General features: G+C 36.3%; 1 protein-coding gene across 3 annotated transcripts in view; it reads left to right on the top strand.

The window, feature by feature from the left end:
- PDE3B (phosphodiesterase 3B) overlaps positions 1–14,941 on the top strand; it is a 190,742-nt gene that overhangs the window by 120,060 nt on the left and 55,741 nt on the right. For 2 of the 3 annotated variants that reach the window (XM_055423330.2, XM_055423329.2), the window contains exons 2-3: positions 4,554–4,604; positions 13,518–13,766. The exons of the other annotated variant lie outside the window; for it this stretch is intronic. In XM_055423330.2, the coding sequence (XP_055279305.1) occupies positions 4,554–4,604; positions 13,518–13,766 (300 nt within the window). The remainder of the gene's footprint in view (positions 1–4,553; positions 4,605–13,517; positions 13,767–14,941) is intronic. 3 annotated transcript variants of the gene reach the window in all.

Raw genomic sequence — 14,941 nt, 5'->3', positions numbered from 1 at the left:
TTATATAGAGCATATACTGGCTACTTGGAAGTAAAATTTTAAAAGAGCTATGTGTTATTTTGGAGGAATGAATGCTTCTACCAATGTTTCTTAAACTTTTAATATCCATGCACTATCCACTGTGTATTCAGTATGTGTGGTGGTTACCTACCAGTATTAAATAAATATTAAAATGACTCAGTTTTAAAAAATGAAATTAATAAACATTGTTTGAAATATTAAAGATATTTGTTTTAGCTCACTGATGAGTAAATAGGTTGTGTGTTGTAGATTCACAACCTATATAACACAATCTGTATATCCAACCAGATTCTTTTCTCTATTTTCTTAAATTGAAAAAATTTAAGCAAAATTGTAATTTACAGTAGAATGCAGCAAGTAGTTCTTTGGACTGTTGATTCTGAATACTGAAATTCAATATGGACCCTGTAATCGTAAAGAGATTTCTCACTGAAGATTACTTTTGAGGCTGTGTCTGTTGCTAAGTTAATGGGTATTGTCATGCTTAAAAACTTGAGAAATAGAAGCTCTTTGCATTTTATTGCAAAAAATACTTCTATCTGCTAATTATAGTTTTTATTTGCACTCCATTTTCCCACAGCACACCGAAAAGATGTACTTTCTGTGGCCAAACATTGAATGCATTTACTCTTACACATTTGTCTACCACTGAATCGTGCCCAGCGTGTGTTTTAACCACTAGCTGTTTTCTGTGAATAAAGCAGTGATAGATCTGCAGTTAAGAGATATTCTCATTGTTTAGCCAGGCTCTTCTTTGCTGTGCAATAACTGATTCAGAACTGATTCCAGCACATTTTCATGTCTCTATCATAATTCACAAAATAATGATTAAATAGGAAAAAAATCCTATTTTGTAGTATGGGTTTTTCAGTGATAAACAAAAAACAGTTGCCCCCCATCTTCTGTTGTGTGTATTGCATATAAACCAAGAACTGGTCTAGATTCATCCCATGTGTGCATTTACTTTTTGCAACCCCATGGACTGTAGCCCACCAGGCTCCTCTGTCCATGGGATTCTCCAGGCAAGAATACCGGAATGGGTTGTCATTCCCTTCCCCAAGGATCTTCCTGACCCAGAGATTGAACCCAGCCAGGTCTCCTGTACCATACGTAGGCAGACTCTTACCATCTGAGCCACTAGGAAAGCCCCTAAAGTATTTGCTATGTACAAATATGACAGTAATTACTCTTTTACCTTATATGCCTTTTCAGTTCTGTGATGTCCCAAGGTGTTGCTTAGTAAATACATTTTGGAGATTTTTTGGTCTGTTCTCTCTTCCGGCATAAAGTTTATCATCCGTGTGGCTAATTTTACACACCTCTTGGCAATTGTTTATCTTCTTTATATGCTTTTCCTTTGGGGAGCACAGAATCTGAATGGTGCCTCCAGTTTATGTCACTTCTATTTTAGAAACAGAAATATTCAGTTTCATATAAGAAATCTTTATGTAATTATTCTGGAAAAGTTCTACTGGTTTACCGAAAAGGCTTCACATTTTGCGTGACTGTCATAAAAGTTTCAAAGTAGATAACATGCAGTCTAAAAAAAAAAAAATCCACTTTTTAGATGGTCACTGTTGTATGGTTTAGTAATATTTTTGCTTTTATGGTTTTGTGTGGTATTGTCACACCCACAGATTTGTAGTGAGTTTGCATTCGAGTATTGTTCTTGATTTAGGCTTAACATTTATTCGGAGTTATTTATGTTACTGTTTTTGTTAGTACCTTGAGCTTTAGGAAACCAATTTTGAGCCATTTATTTTTTTGATTGGCGACATAAGGTGTAACACAATGCCAAGAATGCAAATTCAACAGATAAAAGCAATAATATTCAAATGACATGAAATATAAAATTTTATATCAAATTGGTATAAACATCTCTAAACATTTACTCTTCACTTCTGTACTTTCTTATTGTGGACCACACGTTGAGTAACTCTGCTCTAAGATGTGTCTCGCTGCAGCTGTATGATTCCTGGATCATACGTCATCTACTACTTACACAGAAATTTTGTTTTCTCAAAATCACTAATATTCTACTTGTCCAGTTTATACCGAAGTCAGTCTACCAGCAGTTTGTGGCTTTCACTGTATCTATTTCAGTTCCTAATATGCAGGGGATTTCAGACTAAGACCTGCTGCTTTTTGGCAAATGTATTTTTGATCACAGAGAAAGTGACTGCAAATAAGACTGAGCTGCTGCTCAAGAGTTTATTCAAAGCCAGAGTAGCAGGTGGGAAGCACAGAATGTTAAGAAACCCTCATGATGAAAGTATGCTGGAGTTAGTAAGAAATCAGCTTCTACTCAGATTGATGACGAGGAGAAATGAGGCACAGGCATGTCACCATTTGATGGTACCCTTGTAGAAGGAAATGGCAACCCACTCCAGTACTCTTGCCTGGAGAATCCCATGGAGGGAGGAGCCTGGTGGGCTACAGTCCACGGGTTTGCAAAGCGTCAGACACGACTGAGCTGCTTTACTTCACTTCCTTTCCTTGTAGAAGAAATGTAGGAGTATGGATTGGACAATAGCATGTTAGGCAAGTTTGCAGACTCAGACGCAAATCTCATAGGTAGTCTTTGGTGACCCAGCCGGTGGTTCTGTCTTCATTTCTGTCCACTCTGTACTTTTTTTTTTTTAGTGAACTTAAGGAAACATCAGATTTACAAATGTCATGATGATGGGAAGAATGGTAAATAGGCTAGTCAGCATTCCACTCTCCAAAGAAATGTGGGCAGGCTAAAATCAGGACTGAAGTAAGGTATTGCACTTGGGACTAAAAAGCCAGTTGTGTAACCATAGCATGCAAATGGAACATGTATTCCCTGGTGGCTCAGATGGTAAAGAATCTGCCTGCAATGCAAGAGACCCAGGTTTGATCTCTGGGTCAGGAAGATGACCTGGAGAAGGGAATGGCAACCCACTCCAGTATTTTTGCCTGGAGAATTCCATGGATGAAGGAGCCTGGCAAGCTACAATCCATGGGGTCCTAAAGAGTCAGACGTGACTGAGCAACTAACACTTTCACTACTTTTTATATCAAGTATACAAGAAACTTAGGGATATTAGGTTCCTTTAATCTTACTGTGAATGTTCTTAGGAAGTTATTAGTGTCTTAAACTGCATTAATTAATGTCTTTATATGCTGGTTAAATCACAGCCTGAAGCAATTATATGAGGACCACACTTAGGGCTATATAAAATACTGTGTAAATTTGATGAGTCTACTAATATATATTAAATTCTTCTCATGTTGCTGTACCGTAGCAATTTTGCAGGTACTAGTCCATGAATTTTGTAAGCGGTTGTAGTATATCTGGATTTTCTTTGGGAAGAAATATGTTTCTCTCCACTGGCAAGAGATGACCTTCTGCAAGGATGTTGACAAGGAGATGGTGATAATGACAAATGATGATTTTTAAAAAGGGGTCGCCAAGCTGTAGCCTACTAACCAAATCCTGCTAGCAACCTTTTTTGTGTGGCCACAGAGCTAAGAATATTTGTTTTGTTTTGAGTTTTAAAGGATTGTAAAACAAAAAGCAAAGAATATGCCATGGAGACCTTATGTGGCTTGCAAAGCCTAAATTATTTGTACCTTTACGAAAAAATTCTGTCAATTCCTAAATGAAATATTGGACCAATGAAAGAAGAGGTAACATTTTAAGATCTTTTGCATCAGGAGCCTTATGACTAGAAACAAATATTTCAGTACATAGAAAGTATGTGATTGGATTACAAATTAACTAGGCTTAGGTTCACGGTTAGGGTTCAAAGCTATGTAGAAAATTGTCATTATATCATTTATTTAGGCAAAAGGAAGAAACTTATTTATCAAGTTAAGTAAATTTAAAAGAAATTAGGTTTAATCGTAGTTAGCAGCTATAGCTTGCCAAATTTGAGCTAATTTTGTCTCCTTGAGCAGTGACTGTTGGATGGGGAAGCAGCCCCACAGCCTGCTAGGAAGAGACGGGCAGGAGAAAAATAATCTAGTAGAAGACTAGAAGTTATCACTGATAATCTATAAAGAAGAGGAACAGGGAAACTAATTAAATCTGTGAATCAAAAGGGTGTGTGTATCTTTTTATAAATCCACTCTTTTATGCTTTATGTAAACCGCAGGCAAGCTTTTTAAAGGTGCTTTTGACAACAGTCTTGTTGCTAGGGAAATAGCACCACCTACTGACACTGGTTTAAAATGACAAATTATGAGCCTTTGGAGAGAGTGGGAAGGGGAGAGCGGTGATTTCTAATTTTTCGTGTATTTTTAGTAAATGGATGTAATTTTGGATTTATATTTTTGGTTCTGTGGTAATAAATATTTTAAAGGTTAACATAGCTTAGTTTAGTGACTTTATTCTGACTCTCTTGCTTTTTCAGTCACAGATTGTGTAATTAATGAAATATTCCATCTAGAGATCATTTTTATTCTCACCTCCCCATTTTCTCTCCCAAAATTTAAGCTGTTTTTGTATCTGTAATTGAAGATGCTCCATTTTGTAACTAAATGAATTCTTTTATTTTTTCTTTCAGATGATTCTTTGGGATTGGGACTTAAAGCAGTGGTATAAACCTCACTATCAGGTAAATATAACTGATACCACTAATAATTAACATCTGTAATCCAATTTTTGACATATAAAGTTACGTGCAGAAGATTTCTATGCCATAAGATTTTTCTTTAGCTGAATTAAAATAACCAAAACTTCATTTAGGTAGATTTTTAAAAAATAAATTTTAATTGCAAAGGAAAAGAAAATGGTCAATAACTAAATGTATATAGTTACTTTTTAAATGTTGTTGGTACAATCTGGGCTTATCAATAGAAAATTGCACAGATGAATGAATTTTCACAAATTAAGCTTCCCATGTAACTAGTACCCATAACAAAAAATAGAACATTACCAGCATCCTACAAGCCTCACTTGTGTACCATTCTAGTCATTATGTATGTTTCCAAAGAAAATCCCTATCCATACTCCTAGAAATTACTTTTATTTATGAAATGTATATATATAGATATACACATATGGAATCATAGAAAATGGACTTTTTTAAAAGATTTTTCATCACTTTATGTTGGTATCAGTGAAACTGAAAATAGACGTGTAGGAGAACAAAGGAAAATCAAACATCAAGGAATAACTTTTGATATATCTCTTTATAGATCTTTTCCTAGTTTTCCAGTGTACTGAAATGTATACTATATAGTTGCTGCTGCTGCTGCTGCTAAGTCACTTCAGTTGTGTCCGACTCTGTGTGACCCCATAGACGGCAGCCCACCAGGCTCCCCCGTCCCTGGGATTCTCCAGGCAAGAACACTGGAGTGGGTTGCCATTTCCTTCTCCAATGTGTGAAAGTGAAAAGTGAAAGTGAAGTCACTCAGTCGTGTCCGACCCTTAGCGACCCCATGGACTGCAGCCTACCAGGCTCCTCCATCCATGGGATTTTTCCAGGCAAGAGTACTGGAGTGGCTTGCCATTGCCTTCTCCGTCTAGGTGCTGCTGCCGCTGCTAAGTCACTTCAGTCGTGTCTGACTCTGTGTGACCCCATAGATGGAAGCCCACCAGGCTCCCCCGTCCCTGGGATTCTCCAGGCAAGAACACTGGAGTGGGTTGCCATTTCCTTCTCCAATGTGTGAAAGTGAAAAGAGAAAGTGAAGTCACTCAGTCGTGTCCGACCCCTAGTGACCCCATGGACTGCAGCCTACCAGGCTCCTCCATCCATGGGATTTTCTAGGCAAGAGTACTGGAATGGCTTGCCATTGCCTTCTCCGATACTATATAGTTATATATAGTATATATAATTTTAGTACAAAAATGGTAATATTATATTCCATATGCTATTTTGAAACCTGGTTTTTTTTATACTAACAGATAAACATTAATAAATATCAAATCCTTGTCATACATGTGTATGGAAACATTAACTATTTATCATATCTATTTATTTAATGTTTTTTCAACATAAAACTTTGAAAAATGAACACCCCTTCGAATGGTTGAGTATTATTTTTAAACAATAAATGGCATAACCACAACAGCCTGTATTCTCTGATGTAACTGTTACAGTTAGGTGAAGTGAGGAGGGCCACATCTGACCTGTTCAATAAAAGGGACTGGGGTTCCTTGACCTAAATAGTGGCCTTTGCCTCAGTCATGTCCACCAAAATTCTCAGTTTCCAATTAAAAGAGTTTCTGTGTGCTCAGTCACTCAGTCGTAGGCAACTCTTTGCGACCCCATGGACCCCACCAGGCTCCTCTGTCCATGGAATTTTCCAGGCAAGAATACTGAAGTGGGTTGCCATTTCCTATCTAAATTACTGGTAAAATCTACAGATAAGTAAGCAGTGATGGTTCAAGCATGGGCTTGTAGTCCCACAGAATTTTATTTCTTCTACTCCTCTTTTTCTTTCGAATAATCCTTTAAAAATAAAATTGAAATGTAGGGGATTCCCTGGCAGTCTGGTGGTTAGGACTTGGTGCTTTTACTGCCCTGGTCTCTGGTTGAGGAATTAAAGATATGGTAGGCCATGCAGCATGGCCAAAAAAAAGAAAAAATTTGAAGTGTAACACTCATGTATAAAAGTGCACAAGTCACAATTGTACAACCTGATGAATTTTCTCAGAGTGAATATATACATGTGACCATTTTTCAGATGAATTCAGCACCCCAAAAGCCCCCTGCCTAGTCATCAGCTTCTCCCAGGTGTTATTTCAATGGTGATTTCTGTCATCAAAACTTAGCCTTTTTCTGAATTGTAAGTAAATGGAATCACTCATATGTGTCTTCTGTTTTACTTCTTTCAAAATTTATCTGTAAGATTAATTTGGTATTATGCATAGTAGTAATTCACCCACTCTTATTCCATTTAGTGTTTTATTGAATGAATAGACAATCAGTTCATCCAGTCTATAACAGACTGACATTTATTTTTCAGTTTTTTGTCTATTTCAAGTTATGCTGCTGGAATATTCTTGATGTCTTTTGTTGGATATTAGAGGGGGGTATGCATGTGTAATTCAGTTTTAGTAGGAAGCACCAGATAATTTTCCAAAGAGATTGTATCACTTTTACCCAGCCATCAGCAGTATATAGATGTTTCCAGTTGATCCACATCTTTCATTCTGGTAGCTGTTGAAGAGTATCTTATTGTAGTTTTAATATTTGCATTTCATTGATGGCTCATCAGGTTGAGAATCTTTTCATGTTAATTTGCTACTCAGCTATCCTCTGGTGAAGATCTTTTCCCCATTTTTTCCCCAGCAATTATCTACCTTTTACTTAGTGATCAATAGGAGTTTCTTTATGTATTTTGGACATGAATATTCCTTAAGAAATCTTCTCGTGTCTGTGGCTTATCATGGTGTCTTATTGAAAACACTCTATTCATCAATCATTTCCTTTTATGTCAACTTATCATTTCCTTTTTATTTAGTGTTTTTTGTATGTGTCCTACTTAAGAACATCTTGTCTCCTCCCTGGGCTGTGTCTACCCTCTTCTGTTACCTCCTAGCAGTTTTCTTGTTTTACTTTCCATCTTTAGATCTGTAATACATCTAGAATTGATTTTTCTGTATTGTGGTTTACGTATCAAGACAGTTTTTTTCCGACATGGCTATCTAGTTGATCCACTTCCAGTTATTGAAAAAAATATATCTTTCTTCTTTGCACTGTATTATCACCTTTGTCTTTTAAGTGACAAGATGTAGATTTGTTTCAGGACTTTCTATTCTGTTTGTCAATTTATCTCTCCTGAAACACTGATACCAGACTCGTAACTTTATAATAGTGTAAGTTCTCTAGCTTTGTTATTCCTCAAAACTATCTTGGCTATTCTTTAATAAACTTGAAAATTTCCATATCCAAAAAAATATACAAGAATTTCAACTGAGATTTTATTGACTCTGTAGATCACTATGAGGAAAATTTACATCTTTATAATACTGAGGCTTTCAATACATGAAAATGGTATATTCCTTCACTTATCTGAGTCATCTTTTATCTTAATGTTTTCAGTGCAGGTGTCATGCATCTATTTTCTTAGATTTGTTATTTAATTTTTAAAGTTGAAAAATGTAAAAGGTAGCAATTTTTAGAAATTCCATGTTTTTAACAGTTTGTGCTGCCCCATGGGAGTTTAGTTGATTTTTATATATTGACCCATGTATCCAGTGTCCTTGCTAAATTTACTTATTAATTCTAGTAGCTTGTCTGAGGATCCTTTTAGAGTCTTTAGGGATATAATAATGTCATCAATGAATATAAGACAGGCTTATTATTTCCAATCATATGAGACTTTTCTTGCATAACTGTATGGTTTAGGATCTCTAATGCAGTGTTGAATAGAAGTGGTACTAGTAGATAGCCTTGTCCTCTTCATGATCTCAGGGAGAAAATATTCAGCATACTCACCACTAATTTTTAATATAGGTACCCTTTATCAGATTAACGAAGTTCTATTCTAATCCCAGTTCACTAAAAACTTTTTTATTCTAAGTCTAATGGGTCCAGAATTCTATCAGATGCTTTTCCAGTGTCTATTGAGATGATCCCTGAATTTTCCTCCATTTTTTTCTATTAATGTGGTATATTAATTATGGGCCTGTGTTGAACCATCCTTGGATTCCCAGAATAAAGCAAATTTGATCAAGAACTATTTTCTTTTTAAAAATATTTATCACTGGATTTTATTTATTATTATTTTGAATTCATGCTTACATGAGAGTTGGCCTTATAATTATTGTTTTTATCATGTTTTTGGCATAAAAATTATACTGGCCTCATAAAATAAGGTGGGAAATTCCCCCCACATTTTTTCGTTTTAAATTTTTTAACTTTTTTCCTAATATCTAAAAGAGTCTAGTCAGATGGGTTTCATTTCTTCCTTTGGAAGAATACTTTGGTGAAGCTATCTCAGTTTGGAGCTTTTCTTATGGACAAGTTTTAAATTGTTAAGTTTCTCAAAGTTTTAGGACTATTCAGGCCTTCTGTCTTTTCTTTTCTTTGGTTCATGGTGTTCTCGGAACTCTTGGTTTTGTTCCCTCCAGCATTGAGACTGCTGACAGCTTTATTTTACTTTCAAAATAGAAATCTTTTTGAGGATTTCTGTTTGGTTTCTCTATCTTTTGGCCTCTGTTTACAAATTGGCAAATATCTCCAGGGGGGATGGCAGCTCCAAATTCAGGCTTGCATCTTTGTTCTCCTCTTCTATCTGGGATCTTGTTTGGAAGCATTTAAAGCTCTCTGTCTTTATAACCCTAAATTCCATATTTGGTCTCCCAGTCCCTTGAGACTATAAAGAGCTCTATGCTATTTCCTAGCCTCTTAACTACTCACAACTTGAGTGAGAAAAGACAAACAATTATTAACACCAAGATGAATCAGATTTGAAACTGACTAGGAATTTTAATACATCTAGTCAAGGCTATGGTTTTTCCAGTGGTCATGTATGGATGTGACAGTTGGACTGTGAAGAAAGCTGATTGCTGAAGAATTGATGCTTTTGAACTGTGGTGCTGGAGAAGACTCTTGAGAGTCCCTTGGACTGCAGGGAGATCCAACCAGTCCATTCTAAAGGAGATCAATCCTGGGTGTTCATTGGAAGGACTGATGCTAAAGCTGAAACTGCAATACTTTGGCCACCTCATGCGACGAGTTGACTCACTGGAGAAGACTGTGATGCTGGGAGGGATTGGGGGCGGGAGGAGAAGGGGATGACAGAGAATGAGATGGCTGGATGGCATCACCAACTCTACGGACATGAGTTTGAGTGAATTCCGGGAGTTGGTGATGGACAGGGAGGCCTGGCGTGCTGTGATTCATGGGGTCACAAAGAGTCGGACACAACTGAGCAACTGAACTGAACTGAACTGAAGGGACTAGATCTGATAGAGTGCCTGATGAACTATGCACGGATGTTCGTGGCACTGTACAGGAGACAGGAATCAAGACCATCCCCAAGAAAAAGAAATGCGCAAAATGGCTGTCTGAGGAGGACTTTACAAATAGCTGTGAAAAGAAGAGAAGCGAAAAGCAAAGGAGAAACAGAAAGATAAACCCATTTGAATGCAGAGTTCCAAAGAACAGCAAGGAGAGATAAGAAAGCCTTCCTCAGCTATCAGTGCAAAGAAATAGAGGAAAACAATAGAATGGGAAAGACTAGAGATCTCTTCAAGAAAATTAGAGATACCAAGGGAACATTTCATGCAAAGATGGGCTCAATAAAGGACAGAAATGGTAGGGACCTAACAGAAGCAGAAGATATTAAGAAGAGGTGGCAAGAATACACAGAAGAACTGTACAAAAAAGATCTTCACGACCCAGATAATCATGATGGTGTGATCACTCACACTAACCTAGATCCAGACATCCTGGAATATGAAGTCAAGTGGACCTTAGGAAGCATCACTAGGAACAAAGCTAGTGGAAGTGATGGAATTCCTGTTGAGCTATTTCAAATCCTGAAAGATGATGCTGTGAAAGTGCTGCACTCAATATGCCAGCAAATTTGGAAAACTCAGCAGTGGCCACAGGACTGGAAAAGGTCAGTTTTCATTCCAGTCCTAAAGAAAGGCAATGCCAAAGATGGCTTAACCTACCGCACAATTGCACTCATCTCACACACTAGTAAAGTCATGCTCAAAATTCTCCAAGCCAGGCGTCAGTAATATGTGAACCATGAACTTCCAGATATTCAAGCTGGTTTTAGAAAAGGCAGAGGAACCAGAGATCAAATTGCCAACATCTGCCGGATCATCAAAAAAGCAAGAGAGTTCCAGAAAAACATCTATTTCTGCTTTATTAACTACGCCAAAGCCTTTGACTGTGTAGATCACAATAAACTGTGGAAAATTCTGAAAGAGATGGGAATACCAGACCACCTGACCTGCTTCTTTAGAAACCTGTTTGCAGGTCAGGAAGCAACAGTTAGACCTGAACATGGAACAACAGGCTGGTTCCAAATAGGAAAAGGAGTACGTCAAGGCTGTATATTGTCACCCTGCTTATTTAACTTATATGCAGAGTACATCATGAGAAATGCTGGGCTGGATGAAGCACAAGCTGGAATCAAGATTGCTGGGTTATCAATAACTTCAGATATGCAGATGACACCACCCTTATGGCCGAAAGTGAAGAACTAAAGAGCCTCTTGATGAAAGTGAAAGAGGAAAGTGAAAAAGTTGGCTTGAAGTTCAACATTCAGAAAACTAAGATCATGGCATCAGGTCCCATCACTTCATGGGAAATAGACGGGGAAACAGGGACAGATTTTGTTTTGGGGGGCTCCAGAATCACTGCAGATGGTGACTACAGCCATGAAATTAAAAGACGCTTACTCCTTGGAAGGAAAGTTATGACCAACCTAGATAGCATATTAAAAAGCAGAGACATTACTTTGCCAACAAAGGTCTGTCTAGTCAAGGGTGTGGTTTTTCCAGTGGTCATGTATGGATGTGAGAGTTGGACTGTGAAGAAAGCTGATCGCCGAAGAATTGATGCTTTTGAACTGTGGTGTTGGAGAAGACTCTTGAGAGTCCCTTGGACTGCAAGGAGATCCAACCAGTCCATCCTAAAGCAGATCAGTCTTGGGTATTCATTGGAAGAACTGATGCTGAAACTGAAACTCCAATACTTTGGCCACCTGATGCCAAGAAGTGACTCATTTGAAACAACCCTGATGTAGGGAAAGATTGAGGGCAGGGGGAGAAGGGGACGACATAGGTTGAGATGGTTAGATGCCATCACCGACTCAATGGACATGGATTTGAGTAGACTCTGGCAGTTGGTGATGGACAGGCAGGCCTGGCATGCTGTAGTTCTATGGGATCGCAGAGTCAGACACAACTGAGTGACTGAACTGAACTGAGGAATTTTAAAGTGGCCATCATAAAAATGTCTTAATAAGCAATTACAAATCTTTTGAAACAAGTAAATGAAATAGAAAATCTCAGCAAAAAGTAATAGAAGTTACCAAAAAGGGGGGGAGGAAGCTTATAGAGCAACAAAATGCAATAATGGAAATTAAAGCAAACTAAACAAAATTTTAAGGACCTGGAGGACAGTAACAAAAGATCCAGCATTCATAATCATCAGTGTCTGAGGAGAAGGAGTGAGTTTGAAAAAGTGTCTAAAGAAATAATAGCTGAAAACTTCCTAAATTTTGCAAAAGATGTAATTCTGTAAATTCAAGAAGCTGAGCAGGGACTTCCTTGATGATCCAGGGGCTAAAACACTGCACTCCAGTACAGGGAGCCTGGGTTCAATCCCTGGTCTGGGAAATAGATCCAACATGCCGTAACTAAGAGTTTGCATGCGGCAACCAAAGATACTGCATACCGAAACTAGGACCCGGTATAGCCAAATAAATAAATATATGTATTTTAAAAGCTGAGTGAATCTCAAATAGTATCAGTGTTCCCCCCCACCCTCAAAACAAATCTTCTCTAAAATATGTTAATTAAACTTTTGAAAATTAAAAGCAAAGAAAATATATTGAAAGCAGCCAGAGAGAAATGACACACTGCCTATAAAGGAACACCCAAGTCAAATGACGACAGATTTCTTATTTGAGTGTGGGAAAACAGATACTGTTATATACAATTTGTGGAAATACTGGTTTGACCAACATATGTAAGGGTAGTTTTATAGTGATTTTAACGTGTTCATTTACTTTGCTTCAGTAGTTCAAGTTATGGGAAGCTATCTATCAGAAATATGCTTAATTATCTACAGTGACATATTAAGAGAGGTGTTTGCTTATAAAGACTGGAAAAAGTTGACCTATAGCCCAATAATGGGGAATGTTTTAAAATAAAGTAATACAAAATAATACTTAAGAAAAAATAATTCCTCAAAGAGAAAATACATTATTAAGCTAATTATTGGTCTAACTTTCGTAACACTTCTCAATTTAAAAATGTGGTGAGGATACTTAACAGTGAACTCAACAGATTCTATGAGTAGTTATAAACTATAGACACACCCAAACGTAAATTCAAGGTACAATAGAACAGAAGTAACATTTAATTCACTATTCTGATCACCAGAGCACTGATTTCTGTGGGTAATTGAATTGAACATAATACATATGTATTTTTGAAAAGTAAAAATCATATGTATTTATCAATGAAACATTTATAAATTAAAAAAAAATGTATTTTCTGTCAATTCTTCAGGACCCAGCCTCATGTTATTCCTTCCGTATTAACCATTCAGTTCAGTTTATCACTGTCTCTTTTGTACTCTGATACCACATGTGATACACTAATGAATAATGTAGAAAAAAATTAAAATTCACAATATCTGTTATACACTTCAGCATCAAAATTTTAAGGTTAGAATCATACTGCTTATATCATTTAGGCTATGTCCAAATAAGTGAAAATTAATATTTAATAGGATTCAATTACTTAAGCTATTGTTAGATGGACTTTTTAAATTGTGTGTCTAATACATATGTAATTTTATGTCTTTTTTTTTTTTTTTCTTTTCTAGATTTCTGGAGGTGGAAGTGGAGTTGATCTTTCAGTGCTAAATGAGGCTCGCAATATGGTGTCAGATCTTCTGGTTGACCCCACCCTTCCGCCACAAGTCATTGCTTCCCTACGGAGTATCAGTAGCTTGATGGGTGCTTTCTCAGGCTCCTGTAGGCCAAAGATTAATCCCCTCACACCATTTCCTGGATTTTATCCCTGCGCTGAGATAGAGGACCCCGCTGAGAAAGGAGATCGAAAACTTCACAAGGTCAAAATACAATAATCAGCCAGCCCTCCATCTTTAATAATGTTTTCGAATTAAAACTGCTCCTTTAAATCTTAGATAAAATAGAATTTCTTTTTAAAGGGCTTGGTTCCTTTATAGTACATTGAGTTGCTTGGGACTTCAGAGGTAGTTTTAATTTCAAATAATTCAGTATGAAGCAAGCATTCAGTTTTCATTCTGAATAATATTACTGTAATTAGCAGTTATAACTTCATTGGTAACAACTATTTTTTATTATCTTTAAGAAGCAGAGAACAGAAGGAAAATTTATTTTCAGGCTGTACAGCAAACTAGTAGTCAAATTGTGTCATTAATCTATTTTATTTTTTGGAAACCAGGAATTCTTTTTGGACCAATAAAAAAAATGATCATTATAATAGTCATCTTATGAAATTTCATAGGATTATTTTAAACTGATTTTCACATTTTTTGGAACTCTATCTACCTACCCACTGAAGATTACTGTAGCCCAGTAGGCATTGATTTTTCCATCACTAGATATGGGATTGATTTTTCTTTAAATATCATTGACTCAAAATAGATTTCCTTTAGAAAATAATAAATAGTATTCTAAATAGGTATACATTATGCATGTTCAGAGTGCTTTTAATTCTTTTATTTGGCTATCAATAGTCAAGTTGATACCTTTACCTATAGTTAATATAAAACTTTAAAAATAGAAATATTTTAGAGATTATTTTAATTACTTTGTTCTACTGGTTAAAGAAACTAAGAGAAGACGAAATTCTAATCAGTTAATTTTCATTGTAAGTGTATACAGAATTTAGAAAAAGTTAAATATAGTTTTTGGAGACTTTGATCATTAATTCATTTTGTTAATTCTCAGATTGTTATATAGAAATGTTGAAAAATTAAGCCTGATAAGGGCAAAATTTTGGTAATTATTGATCACAAATCTGGATCATAAGTAGTTGTGATGCTTTTATTTTTGAAGTGTATAGAATAGCAGCTGCATTCCTCAAAACCCAGTGGTAGTCACATACATTTTTTAAAGCACTCTACCCGTGAGAAAGAGGTTAATCACAGCATCAAATGGGGATAGCAATAAATTCATCAATAAAATAATTAATACATTTTGAGTTATTACTGGTTTTCATTTGGTATGTTGCTCTTCCTTTATATTTTCCATTGGCATT

This window comes from Moschus berezovskii, chromosome 14, assembly GCF_049115385.1.
Source record: "Moschus berezovskii isolate FMDL1 chromosome 14, NW_MosBer_1.0, whole genome shotgun sequence".
Lineage (NCBI taxonomy): Eukaryota > Metazoa > Chordata > Mammalia > Artiodactyla > Moschidae > Moschus > Moschus berezovskii.
This window is presented reverse-complemented; position numbering and strand designations above follow the sequence as displayed.